This window comes from Aspergillus mulundensis (genome assembly GCF_003369625.1).
Source record: "Aspergillus mulundensis strain DSM 5745 chromosome Unknown scaffold_4, whole genome shotgun sequence".
NCBI classification, from domain to species: Eukaryota; Fungi; Ascomycota; class Eurotiomycetes; order Eurotiales; family Aspergillaceae; genus Aspergillus; species Aspergillus mulundensis.
In genome coordinates this window covers 984,497-1,006,663 of record NW_020797892.1, presented here as the reverse complement: position 1 = coordinate 1,006,663, position 22,167 = coordinate 984,497, and the positions used below count along the sequence as shown (strand labels likewise).

At 52.6% G+C, this 22,167-nt stretch overlaps 8 protein-coding genes across 8 annotated transcripts; 4 read left to right on the top strand and 4 right to left on the bottom strand.

Moving 5' to 3' along the window:
• On the bottom strand, positions 1-833 carry DSM5745_04849 (protein kinase family protein; the record flags this gene model as incomplete). Its single annotated transcript, XM_026746865.1, has 2 exons — positions 1-454; positions 505-833. The coding sequence occupies 2 exons, from the start codon at positions 831-833 to the stop codon at positions 1-3; spliced, it is 783 nt and encodes a 260-aa protein (XP_026604345.1).
• A 1,652-nt stretch (positions 834-2,485) lies between these two features.
• DSM5745_04848 (fungal specific transcription factor domain-containing protein) lies at positions 2,486-4,490 on the bottom strand (the record flags this gene model as incomplete). Its single annotated transcript, XM_026746864.1, has 3 exons — positions 2,486-3,244; positions 3,310-3,888; positions 3,948-4,490. The coding sequence occupies 3 exons, from the start codon at positions 4,488-4,490 to the stop codon at positions 2,486-2,488; spliced, it is 1,881 nt and encodes a 626-aa protein (XP_026604344.1).
• An 864-nt stretch (positions 4,491-5,354) lies between these two features.
• Positions 5,355-5,897, top strand: DSM5745_04847 (GNAT family N-acetyltransferase; the record flags this gene model as incomplete). The annotated part of the gene is made up of 1 exon (XM_026746863.1): positions 5,355-5,897. One exon carries the CDS (start codon positions 5,355-5,357, stop codon positions 5,895-5,897), a length of 543 nt encoding a protein of 180 aa, XP_026604343.1.
• A 2,742-nt stretch (positions 5,898-8,639) lies between these two features.
• DSM5745_04846 (uncharacterized protein) lies at positions 8,640-10,084 on the bottom strand (the record flags this gene model as incomplete). Its single annotated transcript, XM_026746862.1, has 4 exons — positions 8,640-8,649; positions 8,780-8,849; positions 9,064-9,868; positions 9,965-10,084. The coding sequence occupies 4 exons, from the start codon at positions 10,082-10,084 to the stop codon at positions 8,640-8,642; spliced, it is 1,005 nt and encodes a 334-aa protein (XP_026604342.1).
• Positions 10,085-11,060: 976 nt separating this feature from the next.
• Positions 11,061-11,699, bottom strand: DSM5745_04845 (uncharacterized protein; the record flags this gene model as incomplete). The annotated part of the gene is made up of 1 exon (XM_026746861.1): positions 11,061-11,699. One exon carries the CDS (start codon positions 11,697-11,699, stop codon positions 11,061-11,063), a length of 639 nt encoding a protein of 212 aa, XP_026604341.1.
• A 1,165-nt stretch (positions 11,700-12,864) lies between these two features.
• Positions 12,865-15,430, top strand: DSM5745_04844 (uncharacterized protein; the record flags this gene model as incomplete). The annotated part of the gene is made up of 7 exons (XM_026746860.1): positions 12,865-13,234; positions 13,281-13,388; positions 13,433-13,606; positions 13,655-14,152; positions 14,221-14,299; positions 14,374-14,718; positions 14,764-15,430. 7 exons carry the CDS (start codon positions 12,865-12,867, stop codon positions 15,428-15,430), a joined length of 2,241 nt encoding a protein of 746 aa, XP_026604340.1.
• Positions 15,431-16,728: 1,298 nt separating this feature from the next.
• On the top strand, positions 16,729-18,599 carry DSM5745_04843 (uncharacterized protein; the record flags this gene model as incomplete). Its single annotated transcript, XM_026746859.1, has 2 exons — positions 16,729-16,964; positions 17,036-18,599. The coding sequence occupies 2 exons, from the start codon at positions 16,729-16,731 to the stop codon at positions 18,597-18,599; spliced, it is 1,800 nt and encodes a 599-aa protein (XP_026604339.1).
• A 286-nt stretch (positions 18,600-18,885) lies between these two features.
• Positions 18,886-21,549, top strand: DSM5745_04842 (uncharacterized protein; the record flags this gene model as incomplete). Its single annotated transcript, XM_026746858.1, has 1 exon — positions 18,886-21,549. One exon carries the CDS (start codon positions 18,886-18,888, stop codon positions 21,547-21,549), a length of 2,664 nt encoding a protein of 887 aa, XP_026604338.1.
• Between the last annotated feature and the right edge of the window lie 618 nt (positions 21,550-22,167).

Below are 22,167 nucleotides of genomic sequence, written 5' to 3'. Positions count from 1 at the left end.
CTACCGCACAGCTGGCGCCGCGGACGCACCCTGCAGGCGCAAGTCGCGGACGACCTCCCCGGCGGATCCATACCCAGCCGACCAACATTTCCTAATAACCGAACGCAGCTCGCTAGGGATGCAGTCTAAGTCAGGAAACTCGTTCCTCTGCAGCAGCTGCCAAGCTTCTCTGCTGGGCTTATCGCCGTAGAGTGCATGCCCAACGCTAATCTCGTATACGAGCGTCCCAAGCGCGAAGAGGTCGTCAAGCTCGTCGGAGCCCTGAGCGCCTGGCCTGGCGTACCGGGTAGCGTACGCCACAGAGGGCGGCGAGCGATCAATGCTGGAGCCGCCAAAGTCCGCCAATACAAGGCTGCCGTCTTCCTGGATGAGGAGGTTGTGGCTGCCGAAATCGCAGTGGACCACGTCTCTGGCGTGGATGTGCTCCAGTGCTTCGGCGGCTTGCAGGGCCCATCTATTCGCCATTAGCGATCGTGGCAAAAGAGCTGGAGGTGAGAGCCTTACCCGTCTCGTGCCCCTGGGTATTCGTGGAGTTCGAGGTGATCCTTCAACATGCCGCCCGGCTGGTACTGGAAGACCAGGCCGGTCCGAAGACCATTGGCCCAGCGGTGCTCGCCGTAGTAGCGCAGGATGCGCGGGTGGGAGCCGAGGCGCTCGTAGACGCGTTTCTCGCTCGCCTGCAGGCAGCCTGTGACGGGGTGGTCGAACGATTCCTTGATGACGAGGTCGCAGTTGGGGATTCTGTAGACTTGCGAGAAGCAGCCGATGCCTGCGCCCATTAGGTGCTTTGGATCGGCGCGTTGGAGCTCTTCTGCTACATGGGTTGGTAGCATGTCTGGTGGCAACAGAGGCAGTCTCTGGAATGTTGCAGCGATGCAGATACAATCAGGGGCAGAAGCCACGCGAGGACGCCCAAGGCTCACGTGACTGCGCTCTCTTGCTTTCTGTGCCTGAGCTCTTCTCTTGCGACAGTTATTCGGAATAAAAAATAAATATGCTCGTAGAGACTCATGGCAGGTGCTGCTAGTAGGAATTTCTTATTAGGATGCTTAAAGTGCGAGCTTTTACAGTGTATACTTTTTTCTAGGCCATAATTTACTTACTATTATTGTTGAGTAGGCAAGGCAGATTAGCAGCTGCAGGAACTCTCGCTTGGATCTTTTTAATTAAATCCAATGCTTCTTATCGTTGCCGGCGGAATCCTTTTTGCGATTAGTTGAGCCATTTAGCGTATGGTGGTAGGTGTTTACTTCTTTACTACGCCGTTTCTTGTTAGTGTAGTTAGTTAGGGCTTTTCTCCAAGTTGAATACTAGTTATAGAGCCCTCCCAGCTGGAGAGGAGGAAAGCCGGAGCCTCCTGATTGAGCCCCGAATAAGGTTGAGGGATCTGACTGCACACCATCAGTGGCCGGTCAACGGAGCCGGGTGAAGATGTGGCATGCAACTGTCTCGCCCAATGAGACAGGTCAAGCAGAGCATGAACAATCATCTGGACCTGATTAATCCCCTGGATGACGCCGCATGTCTTCGGTCATGTTTCCGCGGGAAGCCCGCTTGCCCTAATAACATGGTATGGCGCCCTGTTCCTCTCCTACCGGTATTTACTTTACTAATGTAGGGCCTCCCACATGATAGGAGGCAAAAGGGCTTGTATGAGGACCATCTCCGACCCGCCCCGGATGCTGATGAGGACACTTACATTATACTTCTTGTCTAGGGATCCTGCTGGACCTGCTGTCTCCGCTCTGAAAACGAAAACGATAATGAAACCCACGCCTAGTCTCCGCTGGTTATTGAGGCCCAAAAGAACTCTAAAGACCATGGAGGCAGCTTCTGTACAGAGACAGAGGGTATGTACCTTGCATCTCGGCCTCTTCCCCTTTGCATCACTATATTGTACAGTAGTACTGAGGACACTGACGGTTACCATATACAGCCTGCGTCCCGTAACTGAGACACTGCTGTGACCGCTCCGAATGCGACCCCTGCTGTGCCGGACATTGCTGCTATACCGGTCGGCCCGGTGGAGAGGGGTACTGTGCTCAGAGGCCCTGAGCGGCTAGCGGTAGGTATGCGCTGTGCCTGGCAGATACTTAAAGGAACCTAGATGGTTTGATCTTGCCTTGGCCAAAAGTGCGTGAATAGTGGTTACCGAGGGGCTATTGTACCTTGCCAATAAAAATGAGTTTATTTAAGGGAAAGGAGAGCGTTGGGTATTGAAAGGGATAGACTAATGGGGGTACTAGGGCTCGGTGAGATAGCCTTGAGAAAAAAAGATAAGAAGTAAAATTAAGACACTACTATAATGGCTTAGGCTCACCATAAATAACAAGGGCTTTTTTTGACTTTTATCTAATAACCCCAACAGATGTATACGGGATATGTCACCATGATCGCTACCCTTAGTTAGTAGGGTAGGTACCTATGGTATACTTCAACGGCCGGGTCCGGGTGTCTGATGCCCGGTGTAACATATCTATTGCAGCTAAATATCACTGCTATCCCAGATCGGCAGAGGAAAGGTGGGAAAGGGGTTGAAGTCAAAGTCAAAGTCGGCACTAAATGCCCCCTGAAATTCAAATCCTGGGGAATCATGGGCATCGAGCAAGCCAGGGTCTGTATCCATCACCGCCGAGTGAGGTAGATCAAGGCTGGGATCTCTCATGCGGGTGTTCGTGGTGAAGGACAGGTCAGGAATCGGACACCCTGCAGCTTCACCCGCACCTGCACTCGCTTGACATGGAGGCTGCATCATGACATTAGGGTACTGGGCATTCTCCCGGTGCAGTGGCCCAGACCTAGACCTAGCCCTCCACTCTCCCAAACACGCCTGCACCCTCTCCAAATGCACCGCCAAATCATGCGCAACGAGACACCCCCCATCAACAAGACAGCCCAAGATCTCCGATGCCGTCTTGATGGACTCAGCGTCCTCGGGTATTCCTATTCCTATTCCTATTCCTGCGGGCAGAACACTCGACACCACCAGGACCAGCGCCGCCGTGAAGATGTACTGTGCAAAGGCGTACCCATAGACAGGGAGGGAGCCTTGAATCCATTCCTCAGAGCAGAGGGATATCGTGCGTCGGGCGGAGTGGATGCACGCTTCGGCGAGGGTTGTTAGGGCGGGGGGTACAGCCGTGGGTTGGGGATTCTGGGTTCGTGATGTTGATGTTGATGCCGACGTGGGTGTTAGGTGGTCGAGCATGCTGAGGAGGATTGGACGGGTGGCGAGGATCACGCACTTATATACCAGTGCAAGCAAGTCAGCCTTGTTATTTGATTGAGGGAGAAGAAAGGAAGACATACGTAGTTGAACTGAAGGTGGATGGACACCGTGGGTTTCGCAATATGCACATTCCCATTCCCAAGCCCGGTTGTCTCTGTCTGAGAACGCAGCTGCAAGTGCTCAGGCAGTCCCTTCAGCCACTGCCTCAAATCACTCAAAATCCCCTGTTCGCGCAGCAGAAAGCTCTCCGCAAAGACCGCGCGGCTGTAAATCCGACGCATGATCTTGCTCGCGATCCGGGCAAGTTCAATAAGAGCAACCTGGTACGAACAGTCCACGAACTCCTCGTGATGCCTTGCCACATCGGCGCCAGAGCCAGAGCCAGAGTTGGTGTTGGGGCCAGGGCTAGGGTCCGAAGGCAAGTCGACGCGGATATCGCAGTCGTCCACCTGAACCGGCAGCCCGAGCTTCATCCCCCAGAACCGATCGAAGTTGTAGATGGTCCACCAGACGCGGACGCGGTTCTCGCGCGCGATCGGGTCGGCGCATTGCTCGGGGGGGATGTTGTGGTTGAGGCCGACGGAGAGGCCGAGGCGCAGGGCGATCCCGAGGATCGTGTATGCGGAGTGCCATCTGTTGAGGAATTGACTGGTGAGGGACTGTACCATACACTCCGTTAGAATGGTATGAGTGGGCCAAATAGGTGGAGGGAGAATACCAGAATCACGAGAGCCTCGATGTGCGCCATGCTCGGCCGCTCGGGGAGAAGGGGGATGAGACTGACGGCGCGCGCATAGTACGCTGTACCAGAGACAGGAACGGCTGAATCTGAACCTGAACCTGAACCTGCACTGCGCACCACCGAACATACCTCGCCGAGCGCAAAGAGCGCAAAGTACTTGCAGACCAGGACCGGATCCCCAAAGGCCGCGGCCCCGGTGCGGTAGATGGTGTCAAGATAGTCGACTGTGCGCTTGCGCACCGTCAAGTGGAACAAGGGGCTCGCGTGGCCAAGCGCAGTCTGCACGAGTAAGCGGGCTCGAGGCAGACTCGGCCAGGGGGTTTCTGCTTGCGCGAGCAGGTCCAATGTTGCCTCGTTGGTATACTGCATCCGTGGGATGTGTGGAGGCGAGGTCGGGGTGTCGTCGCTGAGCCACTGGCATAGGCGCGTTGCGAAGGCCGTACATGCGACTTCACTTACGAAGATGGGGAGAGCAGATGCGATGTCGTTGTGGGATTGGAACCAGGCACGGTCTTTCATGATCGGATTGCCTGCATCGGGTCTGGGGGCGTGGACGCTATCTGGGCGTGGGCAAGATGTGGTAATGTTCGCTGGGCCATCGACAGTTCGAGTGAGGCTTAGCTTATATCGACGAAGCTCCTTGCTGTCTTGAATGAGCTGTTCCAGGTAGCTGTTTGAGTGTTAACCTGGATTCTGTATATACCCCTAGGTACAAGGGTACCAACCTTTCATCAACACGGATTTTCCGATCGCGCACAACATATTTGCATTGTTCCTCACAGCCAGCTAAGAGACACTTGGAGCATGGCCTGCCACCGGAACACTTGGTTTTCTGGACATGGCATCGCTGGCAACTAGCTATGGTGAGAAACGGATGATCCTGCCTACGAGAACAGCAACAAACTCACGCTACAGATCTTTTCTTCCCGACGGTATATTTAGAGGAACGAGAGCGCTCCCCTCGTCCTAGTGACTCTGAATCTGGGGCCTGCATAGGAATAATGATGGTGATCCTGCAGTGGCTCAGTCGGAGATTTTAACGTTGGCCGTAGTGCGCTCCACTTGAAGTGTTGGGACCAACCACCGCAGGAATCAGACTGGATTCTGTCCAATTACAATGCCTCGCTGGCCGGCGGAAGTTTGGCCGGCCGAAAAGAACGTTCCCGAATGCGCCCTTGCGGTGACTCCTGGCTGATACAATCATACAATATATGGCCGAGCCAAACCCTACCACAGACACTCCCAGGTGCAATTCAGTCCACAAGTTCTACTCCATTCAATCGTCTCACACATCTTATTCTGTTCTCATAACCATACACTATATCTTATTAAATCAGCCCAGCTACCAGCCGATCAACTCAAAAACCAACTACCACCGACACCATGACTTCGCCTCCCCCAGGCCCATATACACTCCGCCCCGCCCTCCCAAGCGACATGCCAACGATAGTCCACCGGCACGGAACCCTCTACAGCAAAGAACAAGGCTACAGAGCGGACCTCGCGGCCGGCGTGGCAAAAACAATCTTGGACGACTTCACGTCCAACCACGATCCCGCGTCCGAACGATGCTGGGTCGCTGAGAACAACAACAACAACAACAGCGACAACAACAGCGAAGACAGATTCATCGGGTGCGTTCTGCTCGTCCACGACAAGAGCGAAGAGTCCTACAAGTGCGCCAAACTCCGCCTTTTACTTGTTGAGCCGAGTGCGAGGGGGCTAGGGCTCGGTGGGGAGCTGATTAGGCAGTGTACGCGGTTTGCGAGGGGAGCTGGGTATGAGCGCATTCGGCTGTGGACGAATAGTGGCCTGACGGGGGCAAGGAGGCTTTATGTGAAGGAGGGGTATAGGATGGTTAGAGAGGAGGAGGATCAGACGTTTGGGGTTACGGTGCAGGCTGAGTTTTGGGAGTTGGTGCTCTAGATGGTATTGGCATTGGAGGGGGGAAGGGATGGAGGGGTCTTCGATGGCTCGGAGTATACTATATACTGCAGTGTAGCTTTGAAGTTATAGTGAATAATGGTAGTTAGTACCATATGGTTGCTCTTAGGTACCATGATTCATGGAACTTGGACTCGGTCTCAGTTCTCCCAGGTTGTAGGGAGAACAGGATATCAGGAACAGAGTTCAACAGAAGAAAATAGAAAAAGCTGGTAGACTTCCAAGGGTAGGTAGTGATTGGTAACTGAAAAGACAAGTAATGAGAACAAACAAGTAAATGTTCATTTTATCTTCCGTCCTCCTACCTAAAGCTTAGGGCCACTTAGGGTTTCAACTTGTTTTATAATATGTAAACGAATCCATCCAGAGAGCTCCCGCTACTAACAAAGGTACTGAAAGGCAAGCGCAAACATATACCTCGGCCACAGATGAGAAAAGACTCGCAATGAAAGAAAGAGCCACCAGGGCTTCGGCGCTATACATTAAACACAGATACACCCACCGATCTTATCAACTCACTCCCTACCCGGGAAGAAAAACCAAAGAGTCCCTTACCCAGCTCCACTCACGCCTAGTGAAGAGTACAGGATCCCGCAGCCGGCAGCTGACCTTGTATGCCATCTTGCCACCTTCGTGTAAGCTGAATTTGTAACATTAATGGTGCGGTATTGCCAATCTGAGACCTTTCTTCTTGTTTAGGCTGGCTTATGTGGGACGGGGTGAACTTCTCGAACTCGGCAAATAACATCCAACTGCACGGAACAGTGCTTAGCGCCGATCTTGAAAAACAAGGTGGAGGGTTTAGAGGGGGAATCGGGATTGAGCTGGATGACCGAGTCGAGAATGCAAATGGCCGACTGTCGGTTCTACGCTAAGACAGCGCACCTGGAGCCCCGACAGTTCCCTGTCTGGCTTACCAGTTAATAAGAAGCTTAAGGACGTATCCTACTCCTTTGGCTGAGCGTCAGCCAACAGTCTCAGCTCAATTTGCTGATGTATTTGGATGATGGGATTGCTGACATTGGCGGCAACTATGGGACGCAAGCGAAGACTGCTCATACGGTACCGCCAAAGACCTAGGCTCAGTGCAGAACATCCCGTCGCAAGTCCCACAAGCCAGAACGGTGTTGCAGTTACTCGCGGTGTCGTAGCAGATCAGCTGGGGGCACTGGGTAGTGACGCGAATAAATTAGTTAGATGATATGATTCAGCAGGTCTTAGGCTTGGGTATACGACATACCATTGACTGGCGTTTCTCGACGGCGTTGATGAGGATGCTTTTACCGGGGACCGGGGGGAGAGCTAGGGTTAGGGCTGAGGCGAGGAGGGCGAGGGGGACGAATCTGGGTTTCATGGTGCGGGCTTTGCGTTTACCCCTAGGGGCTTAGGTATATATTAGAGTAGTTGGAGCCAAGAGATATGGAATGGATAGCCCGGCTTGAAGAAATTGGCCGGTTATATACTGGGGGCAGGGATGGGAGAGGGGTAAGGTGTCACACAGGCTTAGGGTTACCCAGGTACCGGTCCATTATGAGGTATCCTCACGCATCTCACTATCTGGCGTATTTCTAGATCTATCGGTTCCAAGGCACGATTAAGTAGTATGTACGCTTTATGTTATCTTCGTCCCCCGGGACATCCATCAAACATTCTACCACTCTGCTTTCAAAGTAGTTAGCTCGGCGGCTCTAGCTGCACCACGAGACCGCGCCGCAGATCTTACTGCCTAGTCCGACATTCCAAGCTTAAATCTAGGCTTTGCTCCGTATAGCCGAGACTGCATCACTCTAATCCACCGGCACGCGGTGCCGTACATAGACTCGACGTCCTGTTACAGGCCCCGCAGCCATATCCCTCGCATTGAACCGGAGGGAAAGGGGCTGCGCAGAACTGGAACGCACACTATGGGATGTGTCAGCCACGTCTTAATATTACCTTGAAGGTAGGGATGATGGGGGGTGGGGCGTACTGAATCCTGGCGTTGATGGAGGTTGTGAATGAGGTGGCCGGTCGAGGATGAGTTGATAGGCGTGGTAGTCCGGGGTAATGATAAAGAGGAACCTCTCTCAGTTTCAATATGATGAACGTACGCGAGGCCTGGGCCGGCGTTTAGGATAGACGGCTGATGTGCCGAAGATTCAGTTAGTTTGCTTCGATTCACAAGGCTAAGAACAGGTAAGGCCTGAATGCCATATCACAAGTACTCACAGAAGGCTGCTTTCTCGTAAGATTTGTCTGAATGGGCGCCACTGGGACTGGAGCTGGCAAGGCCTGGGTCGCTCTGAGGAGAAGAAGAAGAGGAAGGGAGAGGAAAAGCTTCATCTTCAATTTCAAGGAAACAAAACTAGGACCGTTTATGAGGCACACCTAACTGTCTTGCTATGGTCTAACAAGAAGCAGGCGGGGAAGAGTGCATGTACTAGAGGAAACTGTTCACATTTAGACGGATTGAGGCGCATAGGAGTTGGGAGTCTCAATAAATCGACCCCTAAGTCGAACGGGGCTTTTCCTGGCTTTTGGGGATCCCTGTCCGGGTACCATGGTACCCTTGCATTTCGCAAAGAAAATCGCCGAGGACTGCCTGCTCACGTACGTATCTCTGTCTTCTCTCGAGGGCTGCGGCTGCGGCGAGCAGTGGAGGAGTTAGAAGTGGGAGGAGGTAGATGGGATTCATTGTTAATCGTGGTCAAAATATATGCAAACCTCGCCGAGCAGATAGGCGGGCTAAACGGGGCTACCTAGGAACATTGTCTACCCGACCTTTAGGTATCGAAAGCACATATCATGTGCTTTATAGTTTTTCTCTGTCAGGGCGAACCGGTCGGGTTCGATTGGACCTAGAGCTTGAGTACGATGCTACTTACGCGAGAGCGCCGAAGTAGGGTTTAACGGCAGAATTTAGGTGCTCGGAAGTTGAAGGATTGATATTAGAAGCTTAAGGTACCATTGTAATTAACAAACTTGCAGAGACCGAATTGTGGACATGGTTCATGAACCTCAAATAACACATTACTTTTTAAGAACCATTATCAAGAACAAGTCATCAGGTACGTAACATGCATCACCCACTACCGTCAGACAATTCATGGCGAGCCAATCAAGCATTCTCAAAGCCAAGGTATTAGTGACAGCAGCGGAGTCAACTTACTCCCGCTCCCTATCCTATCATAATCCGAATCATCCGAACCAAGATCATCAGTCAGTGCAGTGGAAGCCTCGAAACCAGAAGAACCAGTAGATCCAAAGGGATTATTGAAAGAAGCAAGATCAACGGAACCAGAAGAGCCGGTGGAATCGGTTAGATCGCCCAGGTATTCTGAGCCTGAGGAATCATTTGTACCAATTTCATTGGTTGACGCAGTTGGAAGAGTTGAAGGAATTGGAAGAGCTGACGAAGTTGGAAGAGTTGAAGCCGTTGGAAGAGCTGACGAAGCTGGAACAGATGAAGCATTTGGAAGAGTTGGAACAGAAGCAGTTGAAACAATTGGAACAGAAGCAGTTGAAACAATTGGAACAGAAGCAGTTGAAGCAATTGGAACAGAAGCAGTTGACACAATTGGAACAGAAGCAGTCGAAGCAGTCAAAGTAGGATAAAAAGTAGAAGAACCACCTGCACCACCCGTCAAACCAGTAGAAGCAGCAGACGCAAGACCAGGAACCAAACCACAAAGACTATCGAAATCAATAGGAACAGAAGAGGAAATCGAGTCCACAAGACCAGCCAGGTCAATAGAGCCAGTCGACCCAACCAAACTCGTCAACTTGGTCAGGTCAATACTGAGGATGTCCGGAAGCAAGCCCACCAAAGCAGCGGAGTCAAGAGAGCCGGTGGAAGAAGAGCCAGCGGCAGTCGAACCAACCCCTGGCCCGGCCCAATCGTCAGGAGCAGCGGACTCGGAGGCGACGGATGGAGTTGGGGCGGAAGCGTACGCATCTTTTTGGTCCTCGGCGTGCTGTAGTATGGGTATATTTGTTAATGGGCCGTACATTAGAGAGACTGGAAAGGTATTTGCATGGGTGGGCACTGTGGCCAGAGGTAAGGTACTCACATCCCCGCGTTTTTCGAGAACAAGGTCGATGTCAGCTGCAACCTTGGGAACAGCTAGGGCTGAAGCTGGTGCAAGGAAGGGTGCAAGGAGAAGTGGGAGTTGGAGAAGGGCGGGCTTCATTGCGAATGCTTTGAATAGAACCGGTGGGAGTACTCCTGTAGTAAGTCCTTGATACGGCGTGAAGAAACCAAAGCAGTAACGTAGCTGGGCGGTTGTGATGTGGTATGCGATTGCAAAGCTTACTATTTAAGAAAAAGACCAGACCAGGCAGAAGCGTTCGTATCATGTTCGTCGCAGGAGAGTACACATCGTAAAGCACAGCCACGTCGCAGCTACGCCGGGTACGGGGTTGCTTGGGGTCAAGGTATGTCTCCGGGATTTTCCAATTCGCTGAATGCATGAACCAACCCCGGAGGCCGACGTAATTGCGGGGCTGCTTTTGTACCTACCTATAGGTAGGTCCTACGGCTGTGAGGGCAATGAAACAGGGTCGATTGGGAAGGAACTGTAAGCCTTTAGCCCTTGTAGCCCTGAAATAGCTAGATCTATACTTTCTAGAGTCTAGGTAAAGGTTGAGTGTATATGTAGCTAAGCGAAGATCGACGCGTGGTCAGCGCATAACCCGGGGTAATCCCTCAGCCCTAATTCCAACATTATCCGCACCAGTGACGCACATAGTGATCAGGTGGGCATACAACAATACGTGTCAGAAGAACCTGAAACAAATATCTGTGCATGTATAAGGTCTTTTTGGGCCGGAATTACTGGAACATGAATCCTGCAAGCTTGGAGGGCCGTGTTAGGGGCTATATGGACCCGGTGGACTTAAAACGCCGAGTGCTTTGACAATGAAAAAGACACTGTTGCCTACAGAAACGTTCGGGAGAAAAGAAAGCTTAGAAGAATGGACATAAAGAAATCATTCAGACAACCCTCGGAAGAAACCTGGAGATCATACACGTAGCGACCAGGTGTCCTCCTACTTGAGTCTGAAACGCGGCCAGGGTTAGTTAGGGCTAGGTACTAGCCCTGTTCTCTTACAGTACAAGCCGATGATAGAAAAAACCAATCCAGATTGATAAAAAAAACTAACTAATCACATCCCATTCCCCTTTCCATCACCCAACCCCATCTTCCCCATCATCTCCTGAATCGACTCCTCCGCCTCCCGAGGGTCCTCCAAATCCAACCTCTCCACCAGCTCATCCAGACTCTCTTTCGCACTCAACGACATCTGCGCCACCAACTCATCCAGTCCATCCGCAGTCCGCGGCTCGCAGTGCCGCATATACCAGTCCGCCGTTCCCCGCTGCACATAGTCCGCCTCCTCCAGCTTCTCCACGAACGTGCGGGGCCACGGCTGCGTCTCGTTGGCGACGTCCGTTACGGTGGCGTCCACAATGCGCAAGACATCGACCCGGTTGAAGCGCGGGACTGTGCCTAGCCTGTATGGAGTCGCGAGCTTCGTTGAGAGCGGCGGGTGGTCGAAGGGTAGGTGGTGTATCCTGCATATGACTTTGTATACGACCCTGGATCCGTCCTTGATTGCCGCGGTGTGGTAGAACGAGCAGTCCTTCACATCGGGCGGAGTGTTGGAGGGCGCTAGCATTACCCACCACCGTGCGAGGGGCTTGCCCAGGCGCGTGTTCGATGGAGCCAGGTAGATATCCAGGGTGCCGGAGCTGAAGAGGTCGTTGGTTGATTGTGGGACGGTGTTTTGGTCGGCGTGAGACATTTTGATCGGAGTATTCAGTCTGCTTGGTTTTGTGTAAAGGGGTAGGTATACTTATCAGGGTATGCGCTTAACGCATTCGATTACGGCAAGTGGTGTTTTTGTTCTTGATGTGCTGCTGGCCATGGTTACTTCCTGTGCTTTTATAGACTTCAAGAGCAGACTTGATTAGGAGTGATCTTATCGAGTACATAAAAGCAATAAGTGCCGGCTTTGTGGAAATGTGCAAGCGCTTTGTAGAGAGAGCACACATTTGCATTCAGTCAAGGCTAAGAGGGTAGGGCTGTGCAGAAAGCATACATGACTTCAAAGCGAACCATCACAGCTGGACAAAAGGCAATTGTAGGCTGGAACAAAGAGTACCGGAGCAGCTGGCTCTTTCACTGGGAGTTTTTTCTCCATTCACACTGCCATAATGTGAAGAATGCTCTTTCACCAGAAGTAGGGTACTTCTCTATTCACACTGCCATTCAGTGAAAGAACAATGGAACCCACAACCACATGGCGTGGATCTCGAGGCCTCAGTGGCTCTTTCCTTCCGACAGCAGTCGTTCTCCTTGTGGTCCTTTCCTTTTCTTTCATTTGCAATGACTAGGCAATTACTCAGATACGTACGCACAGGTGAACTTCACAATCAGTCAGGTTGAGCTTACCCCCCTTCAACCCCGCAGTTCGAGCGCAACTATACTAAGGCAACTATCGACAAGGATGCCCCTCTTTTGTGACGAAGCAGCTGAACAGTTTCCTAGCCCGGTTTCTCTCTACCAATAAGACATTAACCCACTACACTAGACTATCATCAACTGTCTCACTGCAGGAAGCCACCGGGAACACCGGACGAACCGTTACCCCATCGGACCGCACACTGCTGCCCACTGACACTACCCAAGGATGTCCGAGCCCGAGGATCCTGCAAACTAACTGGATGCGTCGACGCTACTGTCCAAAGAGGGGTTCGTTGCAAGGGATCTTGCTGCAGTGGCTGGCTGGGCCTCATCTGCCATCACACGGCCATGCCGAAGAGTAAAGGTTGCCTAGCCAGCCACCTCAACCCAGTGTGATGGAGGGTCGCGTTGCGATATTTATTCAACGTCTCTCGCCCTAGAGAAACAGATTATCGTTCAGTGTTGCAGTCGACCCTCTTTCTATTCACTCACACTCTACCACCATGCCTTCGATCGAATGGAGCCGGGTCAACGAGACCGACCCCAGCCCCTATGACCAGGTCTTTGTCATGAGCCAGGGGTTCATCAATAACAACTTCAAGCTCATGTACCCAAGACCTGTGGCGTGGGAACGAAAGGACCGCGAGGCAGTCAATACGAATCAGGCGTCGGGCCAGTGGATTGAACAGGCGAAGGTTGAAGCTCCCTACGTCTCGATCCATGTCGAGGAGCGCAACCCAGCCTACCAGATCCTGTTCACCCTGCCTTTCCAACAAGGGCGCCTCCATCTGCGCACTTCGCGCCCAGGGGCACCAGACAGTTATCATGTTTTTAACATGAAACGCTGGAAGCTTGTGTTTAAGACCAGAATTGGTGAGTTGGCTGCAGCACAAAGAGCACAGTGCTAACTTATATGAAGCTAGCAAGGTGCTTAGTAGGGACGACCCCAAGTATGCCGTCTACAAGAGCTCGGTCGGCTTCCGTGACACGGTTTTTGAACTGGCCCAGCTGTATCTTGATGCCTCGGGTGGGTGATCTCTGTTGTTCGGTTTGCAACGCTGACCAGCGTAGACGTTGGTGCCGGCAGTGGCTTTGATGCGAGCAAGAGCGACTTTGACGGTCGAACTCTCGATGCAGATACACTGTACAACTTGAATCTTTTCGCCAGAGAGTGGCTCAATACCGCTGACGACCGAAAGGTGAACGTCATTGGCTTGTCGCTGACAAGTCAAAAGACGTCGTCACGTAGGTTCCTTCAATCCGTCTTTGGGTACAGTAACTGATGGCCATCAGCTCGGAACTGGGTGGGCACCTTTGCTCCAGCAGTCATTGACTACGCGCCCTACCCTTGGATCGACCCTCGCCGCCCTACAGTTGAAACGGATGGACAGGATCAGAATGCATTGGCCATAATGACCTTTACTGACAACAGCCGCCGGGGCTACGCAAGTCTCTCGAGCCGCGGTGTCTTTACAGATGGCGATGCGGCGTTTTGCATGAACCAAGATCTGTTCTGGAGGCGCTACTTACTACCAGTCCTGCAGGAAGTCAACCAGAAGACCGAAGTTTTCCCGCAAAAGACGCCGCCGCCGCACCAAGCCAGGATTGCCAATGTTCAGCCCAAGTATGTGCTCGGCAAGCATCCTAACCACGCGCGGGCTACAGACAGCTACTTCTCGTGGAAGCAGCAGACCACAAACGGGCGAACTCATTGGACCTGGAAAGGAAACAAGCACAAGGTGCAGAGCGTTAGCAATCAGCACCAACCTCGGTGGCTTTTCTCGCAGGAAGGTATAGTAGGCTGTGCAGGATGACCCAGTGAAGTATCTCTGCTGACGACTGATTTCTTCTGTCTGCAGCAACATCATCAACAGACTTGTCCTTTGCCGCCGGTGGGAAGGAGATCCATCTCAAGGGCACGATTGCGTATAAAATCGTGTTGGATGTAAGCGGGGGACAACCGCAAGCACCCCCTGCCATTTCTGAGCTCATCAAAGACTAACCGCGTTTAGATACTTCATCCACCAAAGCGTAACCGAGTGGCATCTCCCCTTGACCCTTGAAGCCGTCCGCAGTGGCGGCCTTCAGGTACAGACCCAGAGTCCCACTGTAACCTCGAAGACCGTCAAGGTCGGCCCCGCACGCAGCTACAACGATACCGTGCAGCCGATTCTCAATTCCTACAAACAGAGAATCAAGAAAATGCTGAGCACGCAGCTTCGCCCCATCTCCCAGAAGCTCGGAAGCTCGCTTGCAGAACTGCACAAGCTGTTCCTCCCCGGCGAAGGAGTATTCCGCTTCGGCACGCCGCTGTTCAACAAGCGCGGCGATGTTCTTGTTGATCTCCAGTATTCGAAGTACGTGCCCAAGCGTTTTTCTTCATCTTTACTGACAAGGAGCAGCGTCCACGCGCCAACCGGCCGCTACGTAGTCAACAGGCTGCAAGTACCCAGAGATCCTTCCGATGAGACCTCTGACGCGGCCCAAGTCGAAGAGCAAGACCTCGCCGCTCAATTTGAACACATTGCTCTCCGCTCAGAGAACTACCCCGAAGATCGGTCCGGTGAAGAAGACGACCACGAGCATGAGCACGATCACGAGCATGCGCATGAATCAGATACGTTGATCGACGTCGACCATCCGGGCGAGCATCACTATCACGGCACCGGCGAGGACCATGACTGGGACCATGTCCAGCATACCGAGCGGCCGTGGCAGGAGGGCGATTCTGAGTTTGAGGACGACGAGCACTCCCCTACTAAGCCGGATAAGGGACGTACGACTAGTGATGACTTTGACGACGAGGTTCCCCCTAGTAAGCCGGATAAGGGACGTACGACTAGTGATGACTTTGACGACGAGGTTGCCCCTAGTAAGCCGGATAAGGGACGGACGACTAGCGATGACTTTGATGACGAGCATTCACCTATTAAGCCCCGGCCCGATAAGGGACCCGGACGCACAACGAGTGATGACTTTGATGATGACTATCCCCCGCGCAGGCCGGGTTATGGAAACACGACGAGTGATGACTTTGGGGGTCCTCCTCCCTTGGCGTTGGATGGGTAGGTTTTTGATAGAGGCTGGGTGGCTGCTCATTCAACATGGGAGCCAATATTGCTGGTGCAGTTCGCAGTGTCTATTTTCTATATCCCTTTTGTGAATTTATGGCAGTACTTTCAGCTCCTCTTTCTGGATTCAGCTCAATGCTTATAATGCAAGTGCTATGTAACAAATGATATGTAACCAATACTCTCTTAAAACTACCATACCCAATGAATGCCTGAAAATTAAAGGATGGCCCCTCCTCTCAGCTTGCCCTAACTCCTGGTGCCATGATCGCATTTTGCCCTGGCCATCACATCGTGGCACATTGGATATATCCTCGAATTTTATCAGTAAAAGCCAGCCGAGGAATCTTTCTCGAAACGACTAAGAATTGCACCAATCCGAATGAGGTATGGCCTACCTAAACCTGGGCACTGCATATATGGTAGGTGTGAAACGGGACTCTCGCTCGGTTCAATGTTACCTAGCACTAGGTATACTGAGCCTAGGGCTCTAGGAATGGCGAGATACTGATATTGCAGAGCTTAAAATTCCAAATGAATCGCCGTGTATCTGCTTTACTATGCCGGGCCTCAGAGCCTAGGTAGAGCCTTATGCCTACCATACCATTATTCATTAGCCTGAGATGAGCCTTCAAGCGTCAATCAAAGGGGTCTTCTTACTATATTGCTTTACCTAACTGGAGAATGATACCTCTGCATCCAGTGAGGACCAAAATGGCACAATCTCACTAACCTTCCTCGTGGCATGATCGGCTGAAAGGCTGGACCCGGCAGCCTTAGGAAAGCAGCTGGGAGGGTAACCAAGTCCACCAACCCACAAGCGGCAATTCTGCCGGACTACAGAACACAGTCCTCCAAGCTCCTACAAGATAAATGGTGCAGGAAATTCTGTCTGACTCGTGGTAAGCCCCCCTGTCGAATGAGCGCTACCGAGCGTCCTTCCAAGGTTGGCCCCCAAGGCCGGTGCAACCCTGCCCAGACATCCATGAATTCGAGACCTCTTTTCCCGGCAGGATATTAAGCGATAGAGCATGCGTCTTGCCACTAGTCATCTTATCTGATCTTTTGCTCCAGTCACAACCGTCTTGCCCAGCCCGCTCGGCGCGACGGCGCCACTTGGCTTGCCTTGGCGGTTTTTGACCACCTGCAGACCCTGAGGGACCTGAGGGTGGGATGAGGAGGAAACCGGGCTTGTATTTATTCTTGCCGGATCTCCTTTCCTGCTTTGCTTTCTCTACACCCGACCTTTCGTTCTGTGCCGGAGCCTCGAGGTCTTGCCAGCTATAGCCCGGTAACATGGCCGTCAATTGCCCTAACGAGGTGCATGGCAGCGCCCAGCAGTCCCAGACCACCAACCAGGTGGACGGGGACATCGAGAAAAGCACCGTGGACACCCAGGCCATTCCAGCCCGCAGCAGCGACGAGGGAGCCTTTGACTCCGACGCGAACAGCAGCTTCCAGGAGGGCGTGCAGCGGGCCAGGGCAATCACGACCATCTGGTCGAAATGGACGCTCGTTAGCTTGTTCTGCTTGTAATTCCCCTCCAAATATCCCACTGCTGATACTTTCTATGGTAACTAACCCTTTCATTACCGTACGGTAGGCTATACATAATCTCCTTCGTCGACTACCTCCAGAACTCCATCGACGCAACCCTGAACCCGTACATCACGTCCTCCTTCGGCCGCCACGGCCTCCTCAACGTCGGCAGCGTGCTCTCGTCCATAATCGGCGGCGTTGCGCCGCTGGCCCTCTCAGAGGTAATTGACATCTGGGGCCGCGTGGAGGGCTTCGTCGTCATGATCACCGTGTGCGTCGTCGGCATGATCCTCAAAGCCACCTGCCACACGGTTGAGCAGTACGTTGCCGCGCACGTCCTCTACTGGACCGGGCACATCGGCATGCTCTACGTCATTGAGGTGATGATCTCCGATATGACGAGCCTCAGAAACCGCATGATCTACTTTGGGATTATCGGGACGCCGCGGATCGCGAGTACATTTGCGGGCCCGGCGATCGCGGATCTGTTCTATGTGCATCTGAACTTCCGCTGGGCGTTTGGGGCGTTTGCGATTATTCTTGTTGCGTGCAGCGCGCCTGCTATGGGGCTGATGGTGTATATGGCGCGGAAAGCGAAGAGGCAAGGTCTTATTAGACCACGGGCGCGAAGTACACGGACCTGGCTCGAATCGCTAAAGCACTACGCCATCGAATTCGACCTCCCAGGTATCCTGCTGATAACAGCAGCACTAGCCCTCCTCCTCCTCCCATTCAGTCTAAACGCCTACGCCCCAAACGGGTGGAAAACACCGTACATCATCGCGATGCTCGTGCTCGGCGTCATTCTCTTCCCCGTCTTCTACGCCTACGAGGCCCTCCTTGCCCCTGTGCAATTCCTGCCCTTCAAGTACCTCAAACAAGGCACGATCATCGGCTCCGCCCTCCTCTACGGCCTGATGTTCCTGTCCACCTTCACCTGGAACGGGTACTATGGTTCCTACCTGCAAGTCGTGCACAGACTGAGCATCACGAACGCAAACTACGTGCTTAACGCGTACAGCCTTACATCCACCGTCTTTGCGCCCCTCATTGGCGCCTGGATAAGTTACTCAGGGAACTTCAAGTATACAGCCTACGTCGGCGTGCCCATCATGCTCCTCGGCACGGCGCTGATCATCCCCTTCCGCACCCCCTCCACGAACCCGGGCGTGCTCGCACTCACGCAAATCCTGGTCGGTCTAGGAAGCGGCTTCTTCACCGTGGCCAGCGGGCTCGCGATCATGGCGCCCGTGACGCACCAGTACATCGCGGTAGTCAACGCGCTAGGCGGGCTCTTCGGCGGCGTGGGGTCAGGCATTGGCCTCGCGATCGCCGGCGCGCTGTGGAATAACCTCCTCCCACAAGAGATGTATAATCGGCTCCCCGAGAGCCAGAAGGAGAACGCGCGCGCGATCTTCGGGGATATGGTCCTTCAGATGTCGTTTGCGGATGGGTCGGACGAGAGAACGGCGATTGTGGATTCGTATGCGCATGTTATGCGCTTGATGGTTATTGCGGGGGCGGCGCTGATGCCGCTTTGCTTGCTGAGTATTGTTGTTTGGAGGGATATTAATGTGAGGAAGATTGAGGAGGAGAGGGGGAGGCAGACGAAGGGGGTGGTTTTTTAGGCTGGTGTCATAGCATGTACCATATACCCGGCCCCAGGGTAGCAGAACATTTCCAACGAGGGTGTTAGACAAGGGCAAGCCAGCGTACAACCTCTGCTCGTATTCCACCTCAACTATACTAGATTAGCGGTGGCTGGGCAATGCGCGTCCAATCATGTTTCTGTGGAAGCGCTTAAGCCCTCGGCCCCAATCTCCAACCTCAACCTCGCTCTTACCTGCTGCTCGTTCTTTGCTTCACCGTGACAAGAGCATCTCATCCCAAGGGCTTGCGTCTTTTTGATTAATCATGGACCACATCCCACGAGTCCGTGACTCCGAACTCAAAACCGCCCACCTCACTGTCCCCTACTTGGCGGGTGACAGTCCTTGGGAATATGGGAGCCGGATGCGAGGTTTTGATAGCTTTCGAGCGTTCCCCAAGAAGCACGGGTTTAGCTCTCTCCTAGACCAAGGGTGCAGCGGCAATGACCTGCCAGTCCCATCGATTGGCTTCCTCCAGGCATGGCTGTACTTCGGTCTGCTGGCTGAGGCATTTGGCACGCCGGAGATGAAGTTCCAACCAGACCATTTCATCGGAAAATCAGGCAATGAGATGGTAATCACGACCAAAGAGCTCAATCGGTATATCTGGTACTGGGCCGCTGCCGTGGCACACGGAGTCCGCGACGAGATTGACGAGCACTCTGCGAACTTGGACAGATGTCTTGAGCTTGCGAATGCCGTTGTGAATGGGTTCTATCGCCGCTCGTCAGAACCAAAAGGATCAGAGAAGGTAGATTCAAAGTGGTCAACGACGAATACCGTGCTCTTCTCCATCATCACACTGGTTGACTACCTCCGTCGGGCACGCATCGACATCAACATGTACAGCTTCGAAGTCAATCTCCCTCCCTTGGTCTGGGACTTTCCACCGCTTGATCGGGCTTTAGCCGAGGCAGGATGGTGCGCGGCGGAGATTAGCAGGTTGAACGATCAGACCGACTGCTCGACTCGGTTCTACCTTGCGCAGGTTGACCGCTGGGCGCAGGGGAAGGACCATAGTCGGTGTATAGCCGGGCAAGGGTGCCAGGCGCACCAGATCGATGAGCCGACCTACAGAACGCGGCATCGGCCGGACTGTAAGGGCGAGATGTGCTGGGACATGGGGCCGGTAGTGGAGGATGTCGTGAAGATCCTCGATGAGGGGGGATACCCGCTCGTTAATCTGTCGGACAATAGTAGAGACGTCGAAGTCCATCCAGCTAAGCAGGGAGAGGTCTACGTGACCATTTCGCACGTCTGGTCAGACGGCCTGGGTAATCCGCACGATAATACGCTACCACACTGCCAACTCGCCTACATCCAAAACCTTGTCAACGCGCTCTACGCAGACTCGCCTCACCCAGTGAGATTCTGGCTCGACACCCTCTGCATCCCAGTGGGGGACAGACACTCGCCCTTCCGACGCATCGCCATAAACCGCATGCACGAGACATTCAGAGCCTCAGACAAAACGCTGGCACTAGACAACTCGCTCATGGCCCAGCGCACCGACGCAGAAATGGACTGGGTCGAGATGAACATGCGCATCAAGTACTGTCCCTGGGTGACGCGCGCCTGGACGCTCCTCGAAGGCCGCGTCGGCAAAGAACTGCTCTTCCAGTTTCACGACAAGGCGGTTTCATCGAACTTCGTTTTTGATCGCTCTTACGCTGAGCGCAATATCCTCGCTGTATCTGCTATGCTCGAGAAACGAGGCGTGGAAAATGTCCTCAGCGAGCCGAATGCGCTCCGTCTCGCTCGTGCACTGACGCTTCTCCCGGAGACTCTGGGCTCGACTGCCCAGGTCTACGATACCTGGATGCCCATTCTCCAAAGCGCAGGTGTATTCTCCGACCTTTCCGACATTGACGACGACATGAGCGTCAACATCCAAACGCGCGTCTTCTGCCCTGTAACAAAACACTCGAACGCCGGGACACGAAACATCCGCGACGAATTCTGGCTTGAGAATATCGTATCTACCCGCGAGGACGCAAAAGCCGAGGGGACGCAGTACGCCGCTTATGCGTTTTTCGAAGGCGTCTCCCTTGGGTTCCGTGGACGGACTGCAAGTAAAGCCGAAGACGAGACGATCTGCTTCGGCCAGATGCTGGGAATCGATACGGCGCCGTTGACGGCTATCAAGCCTTTGAGGCCGAGGGAGAGGTACTGGCTTAGCCTGATAGATTCGAACCCGCTGCTAAGCGTGCTTGCTCGGGCATTTGGGATTGATGCGGGAGGTAGATTGGCCGAATGCCAGGAGAAACGGATCCAGACGCTCCTGACGCATATTGAACGGCTGCCTCTGACTATCCTGCTCTGGGAGGTCTCGCGCATGCGGAGTCCAGGCTGGAAATGGGCGCCGCTGTCGCTGCTGGATGTCCGTCCTGGCTCGGAGGGCGAGGGGACATGGGCGAGCAGTGAGCGGGGAATTGTTGGGTCTGATGGGCTAACTGTCTCTCTGCCGGCATTGCAGCTGCGCACAACAGATAGAACAAGGGCAGCGGACGTGAATGTACCTCTTTCACATCCCATACACCTTAAAGTCGCCACGGAGGACGACGGCATCGGCCCCGTTGGCGGCGGCGAGGTCACCTTCATACTCCAGCTTGATAGCAAGTCCATACCGCCTGAATGGAAGAGGTATAAGACGTGGTCGGCGTTCATCGGTGCGGGCGTGTTAGATAGTCTTTGCATTCTGACGAGGCGCCGCGCGTCGATCCATGATCCGTTTAAGAATAGGGGTGTTTTGGTGGAGGTTTGTGGGCGTGAGAGACGGGTTGGGAGTGCAGGTGAGGCTATGATGGCGCAGTATCGCGTCGTCGTTGAGAGGCCGCATGAGGGTGAAATGGCTGGAGCTAAACTGCCTGTTCCTGTTGTTTGTGTTGGTGGGAGGTGGGATATGCAGTCGAGGTGGTGTATTGGATAGTAAACTTGGGACCACCACCTACAGACAACACAAGCCTCTTGCGACAGCGCGCTAGCGCTGTTAGAAAGGGGCTTACTCAAGTTAGATATAACCAAAATTTACTACGTGCTACGCTTACCTTAAGGCCTAATTTTTAAGCTATTTAATTTTTATAATTAGGTTTTTATTAAGTTACTTAATATACTAGGGGCTTAAAGGGGACTATTATAGGTATATTAAAAATTAAAATATAAAATAAAAATAATAAATTTTTAAAGCCGCACGCATATTATATTAAATATTATTAAAAAAAGTTTATATAAATTAACTATTAATATTAAAACACCCGCACTAAATTAATTTTATTATTATATTAATTTTACTATTAGTAATAAAATAACCTATTAAATACTAAAAATATTAATTAAGTAAACTATATTTTAATTAAACTAATAATAACTAGCGTAAAAAAGCTATTAATAATACCTAGATGTGATAACGCTAGCGCTGGAGATTACCCGGCCGGTGAGGCCGGGCAATTAAGAGAAAATATATAAAAAAAATTAAATATAAAATTATTTAAAGGTTTTTTATTAAGGCCTTTAAGCACTTTATATAACTTTTATTTAGGGTGGTAAG